At 42.2% G+C, this 25,410-nt stretch overlaps 1 protein-coding gene across 1 annotated transcript in view; it reads left to right on the top strand.

Moving 5' to 3' along the window:
• The window catches only part of BRIP1 (BRCA1 interacting DNA helicase 1), a 670,966-nt gene that overhangs the window by 296,954 nt on the left and 348,602 nt on the right, over positions 1 to 25,410 (top strand). The window contains exons 10-11 of the mRNA XM_073615255.1: positions 8,950 to 9,082; positions 24,755 to 24,909. Of these exons, the coding sequence (XP_073471356.1) occupies positions 8,950 to 9,082; positions 24,755 to 24,909 (288 nt within the window). The remainder of the gene's footprint in view (positions 1 to 8,949; positions 9,083 to 24,754; positions 24,910 to 25,410) is intronic.

Below are 25,410 nucleotides of genomic sequence, written 5' to 3'. Positions count from 1 at the left end.
ATGTTGTAAAATGCTGAGATTAGTTTGTGAGGGTCCGTGTTCTTAATTACTGCCATAATGACATTGGGTGTAGGGTGTGGGACAGAGTCAGGAAATTGCGATTGTGTCGTGTGGCGGAGTTGTAAAAATCTAAAAAACATTCAGTTTTCAATTGTGAATTCTCCTTTAAGTGAATCGAAAGTTTTGAGGTGTCTGTCTTTTAGGAAGTGATGTAGATAAAATACTCCCTGCGTGGATCTTATGTTTTTGTTATGTATTTGGTGAATTCGGGGAGATTCTTGTTGTGCCATATCGGCGTGTAATTGTTGTATTGTGGAATTTCAAGTTTGGAAGAGGCTAAGTCCCATATTTTCCTGTATTGATATAGTATGGTTTGTCTATTTTCCCCTGGTTCCGTCCCCCCCTGAGCCCGATTTTATTGCGTATATCGAGTCCTCGGTGTGTTGTGCCCATTTTGGATACTGATTTTTTTCAATTAAATAGCCCATTCTCAGTCCTTTAATCTCTGGGTTAGCTCAGATGGACATTGCAAGGGGTTCTGCTGCAAGGGCATATAGCAGTGGGGATAGAGGGCAGCCCTGTCTCCTGCCTCTACTGAGGTCAAACATCCGAGACGGCCACCGTTGGCTACTACCTTGGCTGTGGGTGCCTGGTATAGTGGTTGAACCCACTTAATATATTTGGGACTGAAGCCATATCTTTCCAAGCATCTCCAGAGATACCTCCACTCCACCAAGTCGAAAGCTTTTGCTGTGTCCAAAGTCACTACAACTCGTGAACCAACCTCCTCATGTGTGGCCTGTATATTTATGTATCTTTTCCTCAGATTAAACGAGGTATTGCGACCAGGCATGAATCCTGCTTGGTCCGTGTGTATTAGGGATAAGATGACCCGATTGAGCCTGATGGATAGTACTTTGGCCAGTATTTTGATATCAACCTGTAATAGGAAAATATGGGGCGGTAAGATTCTGAGTATCCCGGGTCTTTTCCTGGTTTGGGGATGAGGACTATTGTTGCCTCTGTCATGGGTGGAGGTAGTGTACTAGACTCAAAGAGATGGTTGTATAAAGCTAGTAATTTAGTGGTGAGTATTTCACTAAATTGGAAATAGAATTCAATTGGGAATCCATCTGATCCTGGGGATTTAGACCTGGCGAAACTGGCGATGGCAATTGTGATTTTGTCTGTGGTGAGGGGTGCCTCCAGAAGATCTATCTGTTCTTTTGTCAGCTGCGTAAAGGGACCTCCTCAAGAAAGAGGGACATCAATTGCGTCTCAGGGGGAGCTGTAGTTTTATACAAGTCAGCAAAGAAGTCTCTAAACATGTAAGTTACCGTAGGTGGGTCTGTTATTTGTTGTCCACCGGGAGCCTTTCTTCACTGTGCACAAAGTACGCCAATAACTTGCCCGCTTTTTCCCCTTCAAACATTTTTTGTTTACAGAAAAAAAGTTTTTGTCTTGCTTTTTGAAATTGGAGCTGGGTGACTACTCTAGTTTGTAGTTTAAGCTGGTTTGCTTTTGCAGGAATCGGGGTGGTGGCAAAGTCTCTCTCAGAGGACAGGTCCGCCATCGCCTTATCAAGGGCAGTGGCGGAGTCTGCCTTAATTTTATTGATACTGATAGCTAGCATTGAGCGAGCGAATAGCTTAAAGGAGTCCCATACTGCAGAGGGTGATTCTGAATTGTTATTCTCCGCAAAGTATAGTTTCCATTTATTCACAAGCTCATCATCCTTTGGTAGGAGTGAGAGCCAAAATGGGTTTAAACACCAGGATCTTGGTGGTTTATTGATGGGGATGCTTAGTGTTATCCAGTAGGGACTATGGTCTGAAAGTATTTTGGGACAGAATGCGGCCTCTAGCAGTCGTGGTGTCAGTCTGTGAGACATGAGTATAAAGTCTATGCAGGACATGGAATTATGAATGGATGAGAAACAAGAGTACGATTTTGTATGTGGGAACTTGTGGCGCCATGTGTCTGTTAAATGAAAGGTGGAAATGAGCTTATAAAACTTAGTTTTGTTGGGAGCGTTCGGGGTGGGTGGAGTCAGTTGTAACTTGTCTAAGGTTGGATTTAGTGTGGTATTAAACTTGCCCAGCCAGACTGCAGATATTGCAGGGTGGCGGGCCATGAACGACAGTCCCTCTGATTATGGTGATGTTAAACGGGGTGGCACATAAAAGGCCAGTATGAGAAGGGGTTCACCGTATAATTTAGCTAGGAAAAATACGTATCGTCCTTATGGATCAGTGGATAGTTCACATAACTCAAAATGTACAGATTTAGCTATCAAGATTGAGACTCCCCTGGCATGAGATGTGTGGGTAGAATGAAACGCCCATCCAACCCATGGGCGACGAAGTGCCATCTGGATGCTCCCCTCAACATGTGTCTCCACCAAGGCTATCACATCAACATATTGTTTCTTGAGGAATGTGAAGACTGCTGCACGCTTAATTTTCTTGCGCATGCCCCCTCACATTCAACGTAAGAAATTTTAAAGATGCCATGGGCAGAACTTTTTGGAATCAAATGACAGTTATGTTAAGCAATTTTTACTCTGTGCGTGAAGCACTTAGGTTCCCAATATTCAGACATGGATGCAGCAATATGCACAACATATATGAACACTCACATAAACATAGCTCTCAGAATGTTACCTGTTTTCTGAAGTTAGTATGCACAATCAAGTTCAACAAAACTGTAAATGAATTAACCCCCACCCCCTCCCTGCCCTGCACCTTTCCCAAGCTGGTGTGGGCATATTCCCTTAACTTGTGTATTCCAACTGGGAAATACTCCATCTTCCAAATTGTATAGAAGAGGTAGTACAACTGGTTGAGTCTCTGGGGTCTGGATAGGTCAAGGGATACCTCCCATATCAATAGGTTAAGGTGGGTCAAAGTTATTCGATCCCCTTGTTTTCTACAAAAGGCATCGATCTTGCTCCAGAGAAAACTCCAGTAAACATGGTAATGTTTCCCAGTGGTGTGTGGGGCAAAGTCTCGCTGCACGATGCATGTAACTGGTAGGACTTCTGTATCTCCAGAGCTCCTGTGGTCAGTGTGGTCTGGAGTAGTGTGTAAGGTTCCAATGATGTAGTTGGCAGGAGTAATTGGACTCCTGTATGGTAAATGTCTATGGTTTGTGTTTTGTACTCACGTTGGTGCATATTCGGTTCCATGTCGCACGCAGGAGCTTGCTGTGTGTGGCATGAGACGTGCCACGTCAAGAAGTGGGTGGTTTCAAGTAAAGTTCCATGCGACTTCAGGGGTCAGTGCTACCATGCGACTCTGCAGAAAAGTTGCGCTATAAATGATTGTGGGCACAAATACTTATAGCTGTATACCTGGGACTTGGTAATCGTCTCTTTCAGGGATAGCACGGCGCCCCAGCCAGGAAATCACTTCTTCAGGAACCTCAAAGAAGACTACATGTCCGTCATGTTCTATTCTGAGGCGGGCAGGGAAGAGCATGGAATATTTGTAATGTAGGTTCCTCAGCCTGCATTTGGCCTCCATAAAGCTCTGGCGGCGGCGTTGTACCTCTGCTGAAAAGTCTGGGAAAATGGCAACTTTAACATTCTCCACTCGGATGTTTCCTTTCTCCCTCGCCATTCTCAGAGCTGCATCTCAGTCTTTTTAGTTGAGGAGTTTAGCTATAAATATGCGGGGGGGGCTCCATGTGGGGGATCTGGCTGGCATGCGGTGTACTCGCTCCACTGCAAACATGGGGAGGAAAGGCTCCCATAGGTGTTGATTAGGAGTTGTTCCAAGAATGTGGTAGTGTCCTTGACTTCAGTCCCCTCTGACAGACCTATAAGGCGTAAATTACATCTTCTCAGCCTGTTCTCCATATCATCTTGTTTAGTGAGGAGTTGGTGTATTTGCTGTTGCATGCGATCTGAGGATGTCGGTAGGGGTGGAATGGCATCCTCCACTGTGCTCAGCCTGGTCTCAGCTCCCTTCAACCGGTCCCTGAGCTTTTGGAAGTCCTGCCTGATAAGGGAAATATCCATCTTTACCTCCTCAATTTGTGCTGTTAGGGAAGTTCTGCAGAGAGTGATCGCTTCGAGTAATCTGTCAGTATCACCTGCCTTCTCAGGGGCGCCATCTTCCTCCATGTCCTCCTTGTCTTGACGGCGGTACTGCTCGAGTTTCGCCGCCGCCACTTTCTGAGATTTTGTTGGTGACATGCTGGGGGAGTCTGGGGTGTCACTTTGTGGGTCTCTAATCTTGTGTGGGTAGTTCTAGTAGGCCGCAGGGCAGGATACAGCGCTGGCCTCAAGTTTAGGGTTACTAAGATGGCCGAAGACCTCCAGGAGTAGGCCGAAGCCCCGGGCTTTCCTATGGCTGGAGGCCTGTACGGTCAGGGTAGGGTGTGTTGAGGGTCCCCAGGGAGGTTTCCAAGGTAAATCCAGAAGGCAGCAGGGTCAGGGTGTAATGCAGGCCGGGGGTTTGGGTGGACCAAGATGCCTGCGGACCTCCGGGAGTAGGTCGAAGCCACAGACTTGCCTGAATGTGGCTGCCGTGTGAGGGATCGCCGCTCCGTTCGTCTGGATGCCTGTAGAGTCAATGCAGGGTGTGTTAGGAGTCCCCAGGAAGGTTTCCAAGGTAGATGTTTAAGATTGCGGAGTGCAGGATCAATTAGAACAGGAGTAATGGATGGAGCTCAGGGCACACACGTCCTACTCCATGCTACTTCAGGCCACGGCCCTTTACAAATAATTATATGAAAAGTGTGGCGTGCATTTGTATTCAGTCCCCCCCCCCCCCCCCCCCCCGAGTCAATATTTTGTGGAACCACTTTTCGCTGCAATTACAGCTGCAAGTCTTTTTGCCTCTACCAGCTTTGCACATCTAGAGAGTGACATGTTTGCCCATTCATCTTTGAAAAATAGCTCAAGCTCTGTCAGATTGGATGGAGAGCATCTGTGAACAGCAATTTTCAAGTCTTGCCATGGATTCTCATTTGGATTTAGGTCTAAACTTTGACTGGGCCATTCTAATATGCTTTGATCTAAACCATTTCATTGTAGCTCTGGCTGTATGTTTAAGGTCGTTGTCCTGCTGGAAGGTGAACCTCATTCCCAGTCTCAAGTCCTTTGCAGACTCTAACATGTTTTCTTCTAAGATTGCCCTGTATTTGGCTCCATCCATATTCCAATCGACTCTGACCAGCTTCCCTGCCCTGCTAAAGAAAAGCATTCACACAACATGATGCTGCCACCACTATGTTTCACGGTGGGGATGGTTTGTTCAGGGTGATGTGCAGTGTTCGTTTTCCACCACAGATAGCGTTTTGCTTTTAGGCCAATAAGTTCAATTTTGGTCTCGTCTGACCAGGGCACCTTCTGCCACATGTTTGCTGTGTCCCCCACATAGCTTATAGCAGACAGCAAACAGGACTTCTTATGGCTTTCTTTCAACAATGGCTTTCTTCTTTCCACTCTTCCATAAAGGTCAGTTTTGTGGAGTGCACGACTTATAGTTGTCCTGTGGACAGATTCTCCCACCTGAGCTGTGGATCTCTGCAGCTCCTCCAGAGTTACCATGAGCCTCTTGGCTGCTTCTCTGATTGATGCTCTCCTTGCCCGGAGTGTTAGCATGTCTTGGTAGGTTTGCAGATGTGCCATACTCATTCCATTTTCGAATGTTGGATTGAACACTCCATGAGATGTTTATAGCTTGGAATATTTTTTTTATAACCTAACCATGCTTTAAACTTCTCCACAACTTTATCCCTGACCTATTAAAAATGTGTAGAAAAAGAAAACTGCGCTGTATACCTAAACCCTTAAACTAAACGACAGCTCAAAAGTGAGATATACACAGAGATTGAATTATTAAAAAAAGGGAGCTGTGCTCTAAACTATATAATGAACAATATAAAAACATTGCATAGTAAAAAGGTGACAAAGGTGAACATATGAACATAATACCCAATGACACAATTAATGAGTGACAAAATATGTCAGCAAGTCCCAATGATGGTATTGAAGCAAAGATGAATGACGTGTTGAAAATGATAACAAGGTGTTTATATACTCCTCTTGTGAATAACACGATCACATGGACGGACAATTGTGAATCCACCACCACACAGAGTGCACGCTTACCAGTTTGCACAAGTTGACTCGATTGTGGCTAATACCCAGCCAGGGTCTTTTCCTCCTAGGGATAGCAAACGAAAGGCACATCCAAACACAGCAGCCTCTGAACACTACTAAGGGACGGATGGACTTGGATGGTCACAGGGATTCAAGGGATCCAGGGTCCTCACTCGACAATCATGTTCATATAGACCCGAAAAAGGAAAGGTTCACCATAGGTAAAACCAGACTAATGTTTATTCAAATAAAAAGTGTCACTTACATGTAAGGTTCTTTCAGCATGGAAAATAAGGCGGCCGGCTAACAATGTAAATGCTCGTCCTCGCGGGATGTTGAACAGTGCGGTGATGTCAGTACGTTACTCCGCCCGACAGGATTCGTCACAAGTCTGACCTCGTCCTAGGGCACGGGCGGCATACTGACTCACCGCTATAAATAGAAAAATAAAAGCCACACCTTGATCTGAGCCTCAGGCAGTCGGCGCAACAAATCCCATCTTTACAAATGGAATTTTGCCAATTGTGGACAATACTAAAAACACATAACCTATTAAAAACTGCTAGTATACATGATGGGTGTAAATTATACTTAAACCGTAACTAACTAAAAATACGTAATATGATGGCATTAATGGATGTTAAATAATAGGTCAAAAGTCCACGCTCAGGAAAACAGAAGGGCTGCAGCCTCCCCCTAATTAGTTCCCACTGGGAGCTAATTGGTATATGTGAAGAGACGTTGAGGAAAATGGCGTTGCCCTATTAGCAGTGTTTAAATGGTTATAAGATTGAGAATGTGTGAACACACTACACGTGATCATGCAATTTCTAAGCAAAAAACACAAATATGAGGCTAGGTACCAAAAACATGCGTGAAAGTAACTAGAGCCTGCGACTTATCAACCAGTTAAGCATGAACTAGCATATGTGTAAAGGTTAAAATAAATATAAATACTTCACTTTTCACTTTTTCAGAAACAGTACACATGGGAGATAATACACACGTTACTGAAATGGTATAATCAATAATTAGTGGTTTTCACTACTGTTGCTGTTAGCCCCATAGGGGGTGCCACACTGTCACAAAACTTTCGATTTTTGTAATTAGTATGGTTACCGTATATCTATTTTATTTTTCGTAATGCACGGCACTTACTATCACATTTATATAATACACAGGGATTGCACGTTCATCTTGAGTGTTTTTATTTATATTTATATTTATTTTTACCTTTACACATATGCTAGTTCATGCTTAACTGGTTGATAAATCGCAGGCTCTAGTTACTTTCACGCATGTTTTTGGTACCTAGCCTCATATTTGTGTTTTTTTGCTTAGAAATTGCATGATCACGTGTAGTGTGTTCACACATTCTCAATCTTATAACCATTTAAACACTGCTAATAGGGCAGTGCCATTTTCCTCAACTTCTCTTCACATTAATGGATGTTAGATGGCACTAATGGAAGAGAGTTAACAACCAAAAGTACGACCCCTAGTGTTGATATATGAATTTAACAGAACTCAAATTATTGAAAAACCAACATAATGAGGCTAAAATTAGAGTCATCAGTATAACAAACGCCATCTAAAATAACGTAATGTTGCCTAATGTAATCAATAAATTGCTCATACCCATTTGGGAAACCCTTCTAATGTCCACAGTCAGTACATATTCTAAATTTTAACCAGCTATGAACAAGTATAATATCACAATGTTAGTCAATTCTAAATTAAACTAATAGATGGAATTAGCCATCAAATGAAAGACCCCTGATGATAATGTAAGGACTTGTCAAAACTTTGGAGATCACTACCATAATGTCTGGTGATAATATCTCTTACCTCAGACTCAGATTGAGTTCACAAACAGTCAAACGCATAATTTAAATGATATGTCATGAGTTGTCAATAAATGCATTGACATCTACGTCCACGTTTAACCCATATGGGACATAAGATTTAATTCTGTGGATCCAAGACATCTCGCACTTAGAGATGCTTCTAAAAAAGGAACTACCCCTCCAATATGGACTATATTTTTCTATCCCTAAAAAGTGTTTGTAGAGTCCCTATTATGTGCTGTTAAATAGTGTTTAGAAACAGAATGTTTCGTGAAACCCTTTCTGATGTTATTGATGTTTTCCTTGAGCCAAACCTGCAGGGGGCGCTTGGGCCTGCCCACGTACTGCACTCCACAAGGGCACTGCAGTAAATAGACTACCCACAAGGTGAAACATGTTATGAAGGGCTTAATCTTAAATTCAACAGATGTGCGGCTAGAAACAAAACTATTTGTCCTACGCCCATTTAGGGAGCACACTTGGCATTTTCTACACTGGTAGTACCCAGTGATTTCCTTTCTGGTGTGTTCATTGGCCTTCATGATACTGTTTGTTCACTAAGGTTCTCTAACAAATCTCTGAGGGCTTCACAGAACAGCTGCATTTATACTGAAAATAAATTACACTCAGGTGGACTCCATTTACTAATTAGGAGACTTCTGAAGGCAATTGGATCCACTAGATATTAGTTATGGGTATCAGAGTAAAGGGGGCTGAATGCAAATGCATGCCACACTTAAAAAAAAAATGAAAACCGTTTATTATTTTCCTTCCACTTTACAATTATGTGCCACTTTGTGTTGGTCTATCACATAAAATCCCAATAAAATACATTTATTCTTTTTTGTTGTAACATGACAAAATGTGGAAAATTTCAAGGGGTAAGAATACTTTTTCAAGGCACTGTAAGTGCTTTTTGATACCTTCTGTTTTTATGTTATTCTAAATGCAGTATTTCCTTAAATAATGTACATTTTATATATTTGCAAGTTGGATAAAGGAGTGTGCTGGCCAGCTGGTGGAAAGAGAATATGAATCATCTTGTAAAGTGTGGAATGGTAATGAGATCATTTCAGTTTTTCACGATATGGGCATAACAAATGCAACATTTCCTATGCTTAAGGTAGGTTTGTGAAACTTACTGCTGCAGTAAATTCTAAGCTTTTTCCCAGACTTTCCTATATGTAGTTGTCACATGCCACTTCATTTTGTTATGCATTTTATTTCTGTTTTTGTGTCTAATAAAATTGAATTAGGTTTATCTGTTGAAGCCTACGTTTAGCCCAAAAAATAAAAAATCAGCACAAGGGTCATGGCTTACTATTTATCTGAATTATATTATCTATGAATTGGAGGATGGACAGATGATTGGAAGGTCTGCCCCCTCCATACATATGTAGATCATGATTCATTTATAGAAGATGTAGTAACGGCTTCTGAGAATTAATGAGCTTGGTGGAAAAGGAGGCCATAGTCAGCACTTGGATGTCCTTTTATGAAACTGAGATCAGCGGCGATCCCAAGTCTCACCGCTGATCTCAGGTCATTACCAGTTTATGAAACTGAGATAATTAGCTGAGAACATGTTCTCTGCTGATTATCTCAGCACAGTGAGAATCTGTAACTGACTGTCACAGAAACGGACAGTTTATGAAGGTGCGATCTCGGCACCTCACTGGTGATCTGTGACAGAATTCTCACTTTCTGATTCACCATTTCAGCGGTGGAGAATCAGAGTGAGAAGCATGAAGATGGATGCGTATTCTGGAGAAAGCAAGAAGTCTTTTGACTTCTTTCTTTCACCAGTCAGAGCACATCTTCCCCACCATTACACACCCCAAAACCAGGAGGTTAGGAATTTATAGTGTGTATATGTATATATATATATATATATATACACATACACATATACACAGTAGGGACGGAAAGTATTCAGACCCCCTTACATTTTTCACTCTTTTGTTATATTGCAGCCATTTGCTAAAATTATTTAAGTTAAATTTTTTTCCTCCTTAACCACTTGAGGACCGCCTCACGCCGATGTACGTCGGCAAGGCGGCACGGGCAGGCAGAATCACGTACATATCCCCGGTGCCCGAGGCGGTCCTCTTTTGTCCCCCGGCGATCGGAGGTGAGGGGGAGGCCATCCATTCGTGGCCCCCCCCTCGCGATCGCCGCCAGCCAATCAGAACATTCCTTTGCTGCTGTATGCTAAACAGCAGCAAAGGAAATTATGTCATCTCTCCTCGGCTCTGTATTTTCCGTTTCGGCACCGAGGAGAGAAGACTTCCATGTGAGTGCACAAACACTACACCTCATAGTAGAACATGCCAGGCACACAAAACACCCCCGATCCCCCCCCCCCCCCGATCACCCCCCAATCACCCTCCCCCCCTCCCTGTCACACTGACACCAAGCTGTTTTTTTTTTTTTTCTGATTACTGCATGGTGTCAGTTTGTGACAGTTACTGTGGTAGGGCAGTTAGTATTAGCCCCCTGTAGGTCTAGGGTACCCCCCTAACCCCCCCTAATAAAGTTTTAACCCCTTGATCACCCCCCGTCACCAGTGTCGCTAAGCGATCATTTTTCTGATCGCTGTATTAGTGTCACTGGTGACGCTAGTTAGGGACGTAAATTTTTAGGTTCGCCGTCAGCGTTTTATAGCGCCAGGGACTCCCATATACTATCTAATAAATGTTTTAACCCCTTGATTGCCCCCTAGTTAACCCTTTCACCACTGATCACCGTATAACTGTTACGGGTGACGCTGGTTAGTTCGTTTATTTTTTATAGTGTCAGGGAACCTGCTGTTTATTACCGAATAAAGGTTTAGCCCCCTGATCGCCCGGCGGTGATATGCGTCGCCCCAGGCAGCGTCAGATTAGCGCCAGTACCGCTAACACCCACGCGCGCAGCATACGCCTCCCTTAGTGGTATAGTATCTGAACGGATCGATATCTGATCCGATCAGATCTATACTAGTGTCCCCAGCAGTTTAGGGTTCCAAAAAACGCAGTGTTAGTGGGATCAGCCCAGATACCTGCTAGCACCTGCGTTTTGCCCCTCCGCCCGGCCCAGCCCACCCAAGTGCAGTATCAATCGATCACTGTCACTTACAAAACACTAAACGCATAACTGCAGCATTCGCAGAGTCAGGCCTGATCAGTGCGATCGCTAACAGTTTTTTTTGGTAGCATTTTACTGGCAAGCACCAGCCCCAGGCAGCGTCAGGTTAGCGCCAGTACCGCTAACACCCACGCACGCACCGTACACCTCCCTTAGTGGTATAGCATCTGATCGGATCAATATCTGATCCGATCAGATCTATACTAGCGTCCCCAGCAGTTTAGAGTAGAGGTTGACCGATATATCGGCCGATATTTGACGTTTTTTTCTTAATCGGCATCGGCCGATTGTGCTGATAAAAAAGGCCGATATAACTCAGCGGACTTGCAAATGACCTCTGAAGTCAATACAAGTTGCCTGTATTCTTCTCTGAAGCAACTTCTCCCCCTCTCTGGGAAGCCTGCCAAATCTGATAAAAAGAACCTGAATTGATACAATGTTTACACTTTTGAATGAGCTGAACTCTGTGTGTAGAAGCTCTCAGTTTAACCATTTAAAGACTAAATCTTTTCTGACACTTGTTGCTTACAAGTAAAAATCCTGTATTTTCTGCTGGAAAATCACTTAGAACCCCCAAACATTATATATTTTTTTTTAGCAGAGACCCTAGGGAATAAAATAGCGGTTGTTGCAATATTTTATGTCACACGGTATTTGCCCAGCGGTCTTTCAAACACAATTTAAAAAAAAAAAAAAAAATACACTAATAAATTTACAAAAAAAACTAAGCAGTAAAGTTAGCCCATTTTTTTTCGTCCAAAAGTTTTGATTACCTGTTTTTGTGTATTTATTTTTAAAATATAGTTTTTTTTTATATATTTTTTTCATCTAAATTCTACATACAAGTGAACTGATTGGAGGTTTGTTTTGTTTAATAAATGTTTAAATGTAAAAAATTTTCTGTATCACTTTAGGTTGCTTAAACACTGCAGCGGGCATGCGTTGACGGTAAAACGCTGCTAGTTTTAGCGGCGCTTTACCGTCATTTTAGCGGCGCTATTCAGCTGCTAGCGGGGAGCTTATAACCCAGCTAGCAGCCGAGGAAGGGGTTAAATGCGCCCCTGAAGCGCCACTGCCGAAACGCATTGCAGGCGCTTTGGCAGCGGTGCGCATTCATTTCAATGGGCAGGAGTGGTGGTATACACCGCTCCAAAGATGCTGCTTGCAGGACTTTTTTTTAACATCCTGCCAGCGCATCGCCTCAGTGTGACAGCACTCGGGATATCACACTGAGACTGCAGGGAAAACGTTTTACAGGCACTTTACAGGCGTTATTTTTAGCCCAAAAGCGCCTGAAAAATTCCCCAGTGTGAAAGGGGTCTAAATGTTAAATTTTATGAGATGAAGGAAAAAAGAAAAAAAAAAAAAATCGGCCTAATATATCGGCCCAAAAAAATCGGCATCACATATCGGCCATCGGCCACCGAGATTTCTAAATATCGGCATCGGCCAGAGAAAAACCCATATCGGTCGACCTCTAGTTTAGAGTTCACAAAAACGCAGTGTTAGCGGAATCAGCCCAGATACCTGCTAGCACCTGCGTTTTGCCTCTCCGCCCAGCCCAGCCCAGCCCACCCAAGTGCAGTATCGATCGATCACTGTCACTTACAAAACACTAAACACATAACTGCAGCGTTCGCAGAGTCAGGCCTGATCCTTGCGATCGCTAACAGTTTTTTTGGTAGCGTTTTGGTGAACTGGCAAGCACCAGCCCTAAGCAGCGTCAGGTTAGCGCCAGTACCGCTAACACCCACGCACGCAGCATACGCCTCCCTTAGTGGTATAGTATCTGAACGAATCAATATCTGATCCGATCAGATCTATACTAGCATCCACAGCAGTTTAGGGTTCCCAAAATGCAGTGTTAGTGGGATCAGCCCAGATACCTGCTAGCACCTGCGTTTTGGCCCTCCGCCCGGCCCAGCCCAGTCCACCCAAGTGCAGTATCGATCGATCACTGTCACTTACAAAACACTAAACACATAACTGCAGCGTTCGCAGAGTCAGGCCTGATCCCTGCAATTGCTAACAGTTTTTTTGGCAGCGTTTTGGTGAACTGGCAAGCACCAGCGGCCTAGTACACCCCGGTCGTAGTCAAACCAGCACTGCACAGTAACACTTGGTCACGTGGCGAGTCCCATAAATGCAGTTCAAGCTGGTGAGGTGGCAAGCACAAGTAGTGTCCTGCTGCCACCAAGAAGAAGACAAACACAGGCCCGTCATGCCCATAATGCCCTTCCTGCTGCATTCGCCAATCCTAATTGGGAACCCACCACTTCTGCAGCGCCCGTACTTCCCCCATTCACATCCCCAACTAAATGCAGTTGGCTGCATGAGAGGCATTTTCTTTATGTCCTCCCGAGTACCCCTACCAAACGAACCTCCCCAAAAAAGATGTCATGTCTGCAGCAAGCGCGGATATAGGCGTGACACCCGCTATTATTGTCCCTCCTGTCCTGACAATCCTGGTCTTTGCATTGGTGAATGTTTTGAACGCTACCATTCACTAGTTGCGTATTAGCCTAGGGTACAGCATTGCACAGACTAGGCACACTTTCACAGGGTCTCCCAAGATGCCATCGCATTTTGAGAGACCTGAACCTGGAACCGGTTACAGTTATAAAAGTTAGTTACAAAAAAAAGTGTAAAAAAAAAAAAAAAAAAAATATATATATATATATATATATATATATATATATATATATATATATATATATATATATATATATATATATATATATATATATATATATATATATAAAATTTAAAAAAATAGTTGTCGTTTTATTGTTCTCTCTCTCTCTACTCTCTCTCTATTCTCTCTCTATTGTTCTGCTCTTTTTTATTGTATTCTATTCTGCAATGTTTTATTGTTATTATGTTTTATCATGTTTGCTTTTCAGGTATGCAATTTTTTTATACTTTACCGTTTACTGTGTTTTATTGTTAACCATTTTTTTGTCTTCAGGTACGCCATTCACGACTTTGAGTGGTTATACCAGAATGATGCCTGCAGGTTTAGGTATCATCTTGGTATCATTCTTTTCAGCCAGCGGTCGGCTTTCATGTAAAAGCAATCCTAGCGGCTAATTAGCCTCTAGACTGCTTTTACAAGCAGTGGGAGGGAATGCCCCCCCCCCCCACCGTCTTCTGTGTTTTTCTCTGGCTCTCCTGTCTCAACAGGGAACCTGAGAATGCAGCCGGTGATTCAGCCAGCTGACCATAGAGCTGATCAGAGACCAGAGTGGCTCCAAATATCTCTATGGCCTAAGAAACCGGAAGCTACGAGCATTTCATGACTTAGATTTCGCCGGATGTAAACAGCACCATTGGGAAATTGGGAAAGCATTTTATCACACCGATCTTGGTGTGGTCAGATGCTTTGAGGGCAGAGGAGAGATCTAAGGTCTAATAGACCCCAATTTTTTCAAAAAAGAGTACCTGTCACTACTTATTGCTATCATGGGGGATATTTACATTCCCTAAGATAACAATAAAAATGATTAACAAAAAAAAATGAAAGGAACAGTTTAAAAATAAGATAAAAAAGCAAAAAAATAATTAAAAAAAAAAAAAAGCACCCCTGTCCCCCCCTGCTCTCGCGCAAAGGCGAACGCAAGCGTCGGTCTGGCGTCAAATGTAAACAGCAATTGCACAATGCATGTGAGGTGTCACCACAAACGTCAGATCGAGGGCAGTAATTTTAGCAGTAGACCTCCCCTGTAAATCTAAAGTGGTAACCTGTAAAGGCTTTTAAAGGCTTTTAAAAATGTATTTATTTTGTCGCCACTGCACGTTTGTGCGCAATTTTGAAGCATGTCATGTTTGGTATCCATGTACTCGGCCTAAGATCATCTTTTTTATTTCATCAAACATTTGGGCAATATAGTGTGTTTTAATGCATTAAAATTTAAGAAAGTGTGTTTTTTCCCCAAAAAATGCGTTTGAAAAATCGCTGCGCAAATACTGTGTGAAAAAAAAATGAAACACCCACCATTTTAATCTGTAGGGCATTTGCTTTAAAAAAATATATAATGTTTGGGGGTTCAAAGTAATTTTCTTGGAAAAAAAAAAAATTTTTTTCATGTAAACAAAAAGTGTCAGAAAGGGCTTTGTCTTCAAGTGGTTAGATGAGTGGGTGTTGTGTGACATAAGCTTCTAAATGTTGTGCATAAAATGCCAGGACAGTTCAAAACCCCCCCAAATGACCCCATTTTGGAAAATAGACACCCCAAGCTATTTGCTGAGAGGCATGTCGAGTCCATGGAATATTTTATATTGTGACACAAGTTGCGGGAAAGAGACAATTTTTTAATTTATTTTTTTTGCACAAAGTTGTCACTAAATGATATATTGCTCAAACATGCCATGGGAATATGTGAAATTACACCCCAAAATACATTTTGTTGCTTCTCCTGAGTACGGGGATACCACATGTGTGAGACTTTTTGGGAGCCTAGCCGCGTACGGGACCCTGAAAACCAAGCACTGTCTTCAGGCTTTCTAAGGGCGTAAATTTTTTATTTCACTCTTCACTGCCTATCACAGTTTCGAAGGCCATGGAATGCCCAGGTGGCACAACCCCCCCCCCTAATGACCCCATTTTGGAAAGTAGACACCCCAAGCTATTTGCTGAGAGGTATAGTGAGTATTTTGCAGACTTCAATTTTTGTCACAAAGTTTTGAAAATTGAAAAAAGAAAAAAAAAGTTTTTTCTTGTCTTTCTTCATTTTCAAAAGCAAATGAGAGTTGCAAAATACTCACCATGCCTCTCAGCAAATAGATTGGGGTGTCTACTTTCCAAAATGGGGTAATTTGGGGGGGTTTTGTGCCACCTGGGCATTCCATGGCCTCCGAAACTGTGATAGGCAGTGAAGAGTGAAATCAAAAATTTACACCCTTAGAAATCCTTAAGGCGGTGATTGGTTTTCGGGGCCCCGTACGCAGCTAGGCTCCCAAAAAGTCCCACACATGTGGTATCCCCATACTCAGGAGAAGCAGCTAAATGTATTTTGGGGTGCAATTCCACATATGCCCATGGCCTGTGTGAGCAATATATCATTTAGTGCCAACTTTGTGCAAAAAAAAAAAAAAATTGTCACTTTCCCGCAACTTGTGTCAAAATACAAAATATTCCATGGACTCAACATGCCTCTCAGCAAATAGCTTGGGGTGTCTACTTTCCAAAATGGGGTCATTTGGGGGGGTTTGTGCCATCTGGGCATTTTATGGCCTTCAAAACTGTGATAGGTAGTGAGGAGTGAAATCAAAAATTTACGCCCTTAGAAATCCTGAAGGCGGTGATTGGTTTTCGGGGCCCCGTACGCGGCTAGGCTCCCAAAAAGTCCCACACATGTGGTATCCCCGTACTCAGGAGAAGCAGCTAAATGTATTTTGGGGTGCAATTCCACATATGCCCATGGCCTGTGTGAGCAATATATCATTTAGTAACAACTTTTTGTAATTTTTTTTTTGTCATTATTCAATCACTTGGGAGAAAAAAAATTAATATTCAATGGGCTCAACATGCCTCTCCGCAATTTCCTTGGGGTGTCTACTTTCCAAAATGGGGTCATTTGGGGGGGTTTGTACTGCCCTTTCATTTTAGCACCTCGAAAAATGACATAGGCAGTCATAAACTAAAAGCTGTGTAAATTCCAGAAAATGTACCCTAGCTTGTAGACGCTATAACTTTTGCGCAAACCAATAAATATATGCTTATTGACATTTTGTTTACCAAAGACATGTGGCCAAATACATTTTGGCCTAAATGTATGACTAAAATTGAGTTTATTGGATTTTTTTATAACAAAAAGTAGAAAATATCACTTTTTTCAAAATTTTCGGTCTTTTTCCGTTTATAGCGCAAAAAATAAAAACCGCAGAGGTGTTCAAATACCATCAAAAGAACGCTCTATTTGTGGGAAGAAAAGGACGCAAATTTTGTTTCGGTACAGCATTGCATGACCGCGCAATTAGCAGTTAAAGCGACGCAGTGCCAAATTGGAAAAAGTCCTCTGGTCCTTAGGCAGCATAAGGGTCTGGGGCTGAAGTGGTTAATGTACACACAGCACCCCATATTGACAGAAAACACAGAATTGTTGACATTTTTGCAGATTTATTAAAAAAGAAAAACTGAAATATCACATGGTCCTAAGTATTCAGACCCTTTGCTGTGACACTCATATATTTAACTCAGGTGCTGTCCATTTCTGATCATCCTTGAGATGGTTCTACACCTTCATTTGAGTCCAGCTGTGCTTGATTATACTTGATTAGGAAAGCCACACACTTGTCTATATAAGACCTTACAGCTCACAGTGCATGTCAGAGCAAATAAGAATCTTGAGGTCAAAGGAACTGACTCAAGAGCTCAGAGACAGAATTGTGGCAAGGCACAGATCTGGCCAAGGTTACAAAAATATTTCCGCTGCACTTAAGGTTCCTAAGAGAACAGCGGCCTCCATAATCCTTAAATGGAAGACGTTTGGGACGACCAGAACCCTTCCTAGAGCTGGCTGTCTGGCCAAACTGAGCTATCAGGGGAGAAGAGCCTTGGTGAGAGAGGTAAAGAAGAACCCAAAGATCACTGTGGCTGAGCTCCAGAGATGCAGTCGGGAGATGAGAGAAAGTTGTAGAAAGGCAACCATCACTGCAGCCCTCCACCAGTTGGGGCTTTATGGCAGAGTAGCCCGACGGAAGCCTCTCCTCAGTACAAGACACATAAAAGCCTGCATGTTTGCTAAAAAACACCTGAAGGACTCCAAGATGGTGAGAAATAAGATTCTCTGGTCTGATGAGACCAAGATAGAACTTTTTGGCCTTAATTCTAAGCGGTATGTGTGGAGAAAACCAGACACTGCTCATCACCTGTCCAATGCAGTTCCAACAGTGAAGCATGGTGGTGGCAGCATCATGCTGTGGGGGTGTTTTTCAGCTGCAGGGACAGGACGACTGGTTACAATCGAGGGAAAGATGAATGCGGCCAAGTACAGGGATATCCTGGATGAAAACCTTCTCCAGAGTGCTCAGGACCTCAGACTGGGCCGAAGGTTTACCTTCCAATAAGACAATGACTCTAAGCACACAGCTAAAATAACGAAGGAGTGGCATCACAACAACTTCGTGACTGTTCTTGAATGGCCCAGCCAGAGCCCTGACTTAAACCCAATTGAGCATCTCTGGAGAGACCTAAAAATGGCCGTCCACCAACGTTTACCATCCAACCTGACAGAACTGGAGAGGATCTGCAAGGAGGAATGGCAGAGGATCCCCAAATCCAGGAGTGAAAAATTTGTTGCATCTTTCCCAAAAAAACTCATGGCTGTATTAGATCAAAAGGGTGCTTCTACTAAATACTGAGCAAAGGGTCTGAATACTTAGGACCATGTGATATTTCAGTTTTTCTTTTTTATTAAATCTGCAAAAATGTCAACAATTCTGTGTTTTTCTGTCAATATGGGGTGCTATGTGCACATTAATGAGGAAAAAAAATTTACTTAAATGATTTTAGCAAATGGTTGCAATATAACAGAGTGAAAAATGTAAAGGGATCTGAATACTTTCCGTCCCCACTGTATGTATGTATGTATATATATATGTGTGTGTGTGTGTGTGTGTGTGTTTCAATGTGTAGATAGATATATAGATAGATATAGCTATATATCTATATATATATATATATATATATATATATATATATATATATATATATATATATATATATACATACTGTATATATATATATATATATATATATATATATATATAATATATATTTTTTTTTTTTTTTTTAGATGTTCACGTCTCTGGCTGGGTTCACACTTGTGCGATACGTGAACCAGCGTGATTCCTGTGCGGGTTTCCACAAAGCACCTACATTGACATCTGCGCACCACTGCGGGTGTCAATGTAAAGTTAATGACACCCCCAGATCATTTCACAGATCGCAGTGTGAACTATGTAATGGTGCAGGAATCGGATCGCATGGGTGTTCACACCCATGCGATCCGATTCCAGTGCGGACCAAATAAAGGGTCCTAAATAGTTAAATACAATAAAGAGACTGCGCTTAGGACATGTATAAAGGTGTGCAGCCCCCCTAAAGAAACTCCACAGGTGTTTCAGAAATAGCTGTATATATATATATGAAAGTGGGGTAATGGCGCTCCCTCGAGTTTAATCGGGCAGATATGTGGTGTGCTAAACCACCAATAATTAAAAATATATATAAACTCCACATACACCCTCCACGTCCGTGAGTGTGCAAATAAAAAATATATGAAATCTAATAATATTGTAGTAGTGTGATAAGAGGGCTATCCTGTTAAGCCCTATTTAGTGTGAAGTGGTAGGTACTTAATTAAATAAACTCAACATATATGTGTGCACATTCCAAATAATATTCCGAGATAACCATAAGTGCCAATAAACAGGTTAATTGCAGGCTGGTTGAACACCCAATCCCACATTAGGCCTTTACCATAATTAACCCTATGCGTAAAACAAAAACAAAAGTGCTGGTTACCAACAATAACCTTATATTAATTACTAAGCATATTCATAAATAGTCCAAAATGTGTAAACCAGTCCGTGATTGTGAAGTAAAACTCCAGTACAATGTGGAAGCACCCCAGCCAAAAAACTTGGAAACAGACTTAAATTTGTGACTTCAGTGCGTTCAGCGTTCTTGGTGACTTGGTGCTCCCCCTCAAGGGTCCTCACTCACCAGATCCATCCACCCCAGAGGGGTAACTCGCATAAGGAATGTGGTCTCTGCGATCCTCCTGCCGCCACGATAGGTAGGTTTCCCAGGAAAGTCCTCAGGATATGCAGATGGAGAAGTTTTAATCACTCATGCAGAAAAAAGAGGAAAGATGGACTCCCATGGTGTAGTAATTGGATTTAATCCAAAAAGAAAACTTTATTTAAAAACTTAAGAATAAAAAAACTATAGTCCAGATCAACTGGCTATAGAATTGGGCATCATACAAATAAAAACAAAAAACCATGAAGTATTAGGCCCACCATTAGCCTAAGTATGCAGCAAAAAATGTGCCTTGCATAACCGCTCATATATGTACCAAAATCCTGGCTGGGTAGCTCGTAACCCAAGGTGGAAGTAGGAAGAGCGTATGCGTTACACCTGCGCTCCACCGGCCTAGTAAGCGGAAATGACGTAGCGTGCGTGGCGCCGTCGTACGCGTTTCGTCATAGACGTCCTCAGCGACGGTGAGCGCAGGTGTAACGCATACGCTCTTCCTACTTCCACCTTGGGTTACGAGCTACCCAGCCAGGATTTTGGTACATATATGAGCGGTTATGCAAGGCACATTTTTTGCTGCATACTTAGGCTAATGGTGGGCCTAATACTTCATGGTTTTTTGTTTTTATTTGTATGATGCCCAATTCTATAGCCAGTTGATCTGGACTATAGTTTTTTATTCTTAAGTTTTTAAATAAAGTTTTCTTTTTGGATTAAATCCAATTACTACACCATGGGAGTCCATCTTTCCTCTTTTTTCTGCATGAGTGATTAAAACTTCTCCATCTGCATATGCTGAGGACTTTCCTGGGAAACCTACCTATCGTGGCGGCAGGAGGATCGCAGAGACCACATTTCTTATGCGAGTTACCCCTCTGGGGTGGATGGATCTGGTGAGTGGGGACCCTTGAGGGGGAGCACCAAGTCACCAAGAACGATGAACGCACTGAAGTCACAAATTTAAGTCTGTTTCCAAGTTTTTTGGCTGGGTTGCTTCCACATTGTACTGGAGTTTTACTTCACAATCACGGACTGGTTTACACATTTTGGACAATTTATGAATATGCTTAGTAATTAATATAAGGTTATTGTTGGTAACCAGCACTTTTGTTTTTGTTTTACGCAAAGGGTTAATTATGGTAAAGGCCTAATGTGGGATTGGGTGTTCAACCAGCCTGCAATTAACCTGTTTATTGGCACTTATGGTTATCTCGGAATATTATTTGGAATGTGCACACATATATGTTGAGTTTATTTAATTAAGTACCTACCACTTCACACTAAATAGGGCTTAACAGGATAGCCCTCTTATAACGCTACTACAATATTATTAGATTTCATATATTTTTTATTTGCACACTCACGGACGTGGAGGGTGTATGTGGAGTTTATATATATTTTTAATTATTGGTGGTTTAGCACACCACATATCTGCCCGATTAAACTCGAGGGAGCGCCATTACTACACTTTCATATATATATACAAATAAAGGGTCCTGTACCATTTTGGTGCAAATGCAATATGATTTAGGGCCAGTTCCCACTGCTGCGGTGTCCAAGATCGGATGTGATTCACACCGCACTGCAGTGCAAATAACATCCGATTTCTGTGCGATGCGATTTCAGCCATACAGATAGTATGGCTGAATTTGCATTGCATTTGGACCAAACTTGTACAGGACCCTTTTTTTGGTCCGCAGCAGAATCGGATCGCTTGGGTGTTCACACCCATGTGATCTGATTCCTGTCCGAGTTTGCAGATCGCAATGCGATATGCGAACTGATTTGGGGGTGTCGTTAACTTTTAGGCCCGGTTCACACTTGTGCGATGCCAGACATCGCACAGGCATCGCATGTAATTCGCAGCGCACTACTGTTAATATTACATGCGATGTCTGTGTGGTGCGATATCAGCCGTACAGATAGTATGGCTGATATCGCACCGCATTCGGTGCAAACACACACAGGACCCTTTTTTCTGTTCAGACCAGAATCGGATCTCATGTGTGTTCACACATATGCAATCCGATTCATGTCCGAACTGTCAGTTCGCAGTATGATATGCAAGCTGAACTTGGAGTGTCGTTAACAATGTATTGACACTCCCCAGCGATTCGCATATGGCAGTGTGAACTGACATGCGAGTTGTTGCGATGCGGGAACCCGCAGTGGATTCGCAGTGTTTTCGCATCGCACCAGTCTATCAATTTTTATGTTTATCAATTATGAAATATATTTTATTTTAATTTATTAATACATATTTATACTTGTATACTTTATTAAAAAATTTTTTTAATGATTATAAATGTATTTTGCATTTATATGAATGGTGTATAGCTGCATTACATATGTGCATTACATTCATTTACTATACACCATTCACATTTAAATAGGGTCATGTATGATCTTTAAATATTGATAAAAATAATGTTTTTTTAATAATTAGGTTAATGTATATTGTGTAGGGGGAATTTAAATTTATTATTTTATGAATATGTTGGGGAATAATGTGTGCTGATTCGTGTTACACTTTTGTATTTTACACTTCCTCATACTGTAATCCCGCTACATCACGCGAGATTACAGTGAGAGGAGCTGTTCTCAGAAGTTCCCGGTGTTTGTAGATCGCTTCTTAACTCAACATGAGAAGCGATCTACACACTTTCATAAACAGGCACTCAGAGGAGAGCGATCTCCTCTGAGAATGCCTGAGAACTGAATCGTGGTATTTTACAGCAGTTTCATAAAAGGACACCTTGGTGAGTAGCTGTCAGAGCTCCCTCAGTTCTATTAATCCTCACTGCGCCAGAAGATTGCACAACTGCTTGGTTGTGTGTATAGGAAGCGGGGCTTGGAGAATTAGGATTTCAAGTAATCCAGGAGATAGCACAAGGGACCTTGTGCTGATTTTTGTTTGTTTTATTTTGGCGGAACTTAGGCTTTAAAGCTGAACTCTAACTAGAATCCTAGTGTACTTTATGTATTTCTTTCAGGTCTGTACACTAATCCAGCATGAAACTTTGTCTCTGTGCCAGAGCTTCCTGTAATAAAGACTGGTCACTGTTCTTTCCTTGTGCAGGGTGATTGCTCTTGTACAGTATCTCACAAAAGTGAGTACACCCCTCACATTTTTGTAAATATTTTATTATAACTTCATGTGTGAACGCTGAAGAAATTACACTTTGCTACAATGTAAAGTAGTGAGTGTACAGCTTCAGTGTAAATTTGCTGTACTCTCAAAATAACTCAACACAAACCGCTGGCAACAAAAGTGAGTACACCCCTAAGTGAAAATGTCCAAATTGGGCCCAAAGTGTCAATATTTTGTGCGGCCACCATTATTTTCCAACACTGCCTTAACCCTCTTGGGCATGTTCACCAAAGCTTCACATGTTGCCACTGGAGTCCCCTTCCACTCCTCCATGACGACATCACAGAGCTGGTTGATGTTAGAAACCTTGCGCTCCTCCACCTTCTGTTTGAGGATGCCCCACAGATGCTCAATAGGGTTTAGGTCTGGAACCATGCTTGGCCAGTCCATCACCTTTACGATCAGCTTCTTTAGAAAGGTTGTGGTCGTCTTGGAGGTGTGTTTGGGGTCATTATCATGTTGGAATACTGCCCTGTGGCCCAGTCCCCGAAGGGAGTGGATCATGCTCTGCTTCAGTATGTCACAGTACATGTTGGTATTCATGATTCCCTCAATGAACTGTAGCTCCCCAATGCCGGCAGCACTCATGCAGCCCCAGACCATGACACACTCCCAGCACCGTGCTTGACTGTAGGCAAGACACACTTGTCTTTGTACTCCTCACCTTGTTGCCGCCACACACGCTTGACACCATCTGAACCAAATAAGTTTTGCGGGCTTTCTTGTGCATCAACTTTAGAAGAGGCTTCCTTCTGGGATGACAGCCATGCAGACCAATTTTGATGCAGTGTGCGGCGTATGTTCTGAGCACTTACAGGCTGACCCCCCACCCCTTAAACCTCTGCAGCAATGCTGGCAGCACTCATAAGTCTATTTCCCAAAGACAACCTCTAAATATGACGCTAAGCACATGCACTCAGCTTCTTTGATAGACCCTGGGCGAGTCCTGTTCTGAGTGGATCCAGTCCTGTTAAACCACTGTATGGTCTTGGCCACCGCGCTGCAGCTTAGTTTCAGGGTCTTGGCAATCTTCTTATAGCCTAGGCCATCTTTATGTAGCGCAACAATTCTTTTCTTCAGATCCTCTGAGAGGTCTTTGCCATGAGGTACCATGTTGGACTTCCAGTGACCAGTATGAAAGAATGAGAGCGATAACACCAAGTATTACACACCTGCTCCCCATTCACACCTGAGACCTTGTAAAATGAATGAGTTGCATGACACCGGGGAGGGAAAGTGGGTAATTGGGCCCAATTTGGACATTTTCACTTAGGGGTGTACTCACTTTTGTTGCCAGCGGTTTAGACATTAATGGCTGTGTGTTGAGTTATTTTGAGGGTACAGCAAACTTACACTGTTATACAAGCTTTACACTCACTACTTTACATTGTGGCAAATTGGCATTTCTTCAGTGTTGTCACATGAAAAGATATAATGAAATATTTACAAAAATGTGATGGGTGTACTCACTTTTGTGAGATATTGCAGGCAGCCTGCAGGGGGCAGATCTTTTGGGTCCCTCCACAGCTCTTGTTCTCTGCACAGGCTATATGCAGCACAGAGATGATGTTACTGCTATATTTACAAGGTAATATCTGAGTTTGCAAAGGCATTTATAGTACACAAAGTAGATTTATATATTGTGGCTATTGAGGAATATATTTAAATGAAAGTGTGCACAAAGTTCATCTTTAATGTCACTATCATTTGCATATTAACAGAAAATGTTTCTGTCTTTTCTTATTTTGCCGTAGGGTAATCTTGCAGCTGTGGTTGAGAAGGAGGAAAAGAAAACTATGTTGAATGGTCAGGAAACTGTAGTGAAAGTGCCAGTACTCTGCTCTCAAACACAAATGGTGTTAAAAGGATTGTTTGTCGTGTTAGATTACTTATTTCGCCATAATAACAGGTTAGTGTCAACTGAATCTCTTGCGATAAAGTGTCATGCTGTCACGTGTGCCCTAATTTTGTATTCTGCTCTGCTAAATAATTCTGTTATAAATGCTTTTCCCTGGTGATATTTATTTATTTTTTAAAGCTGAACCAGGAAAAAAAAATGGGCTGGGCATCTTGACCACTTCATTACTGGGCACCTTTACCCCCTTCCTCCCCAGGCCAATTTTCAGTGACACATTTTTTTAAAAAAAAAGAACAGTGTAAAAATAAAATGTAAAATAAATAAGAAAAAAAATCATTTTTTAAATGCGACCTGTCCCGCCGAGCTCGTGTGCAGAAGTGAACGCATACGTGAGTAGCACCCGCATATGAATACTGTGTTCAAACCACACATGTGAGGTATCGCCGCGATCGTTAGAGCGAGAGCAATAATTCTAGCCCTGGACCTCCTCTGTAACTCAAAACATGCAACCTGTAGAATTTGTTGTCATTACAGGAGCTGGCGCAATTTTGA

Source organism: Aquarana catesbeiana, linkage group LG02 (genome assembly GCF_042186555.1).
Source record: "Aquarana catesbeiana isolate 2022-GZ linkage group LG02, ASM4218655v1, whole genome shotgun sequence".
NCBI classification, from domain to species: Eukaryota; Metazoa; Chordata; class Amphibia; order Anura; family Ranidae; genus Aquarana; species Aquarana catesbeiana.
The sequence above is the reverse complement of the archived record's forward strand: the minus strand, read 5'-3'. Positions and strand labels throughout refer to the sequence as shown.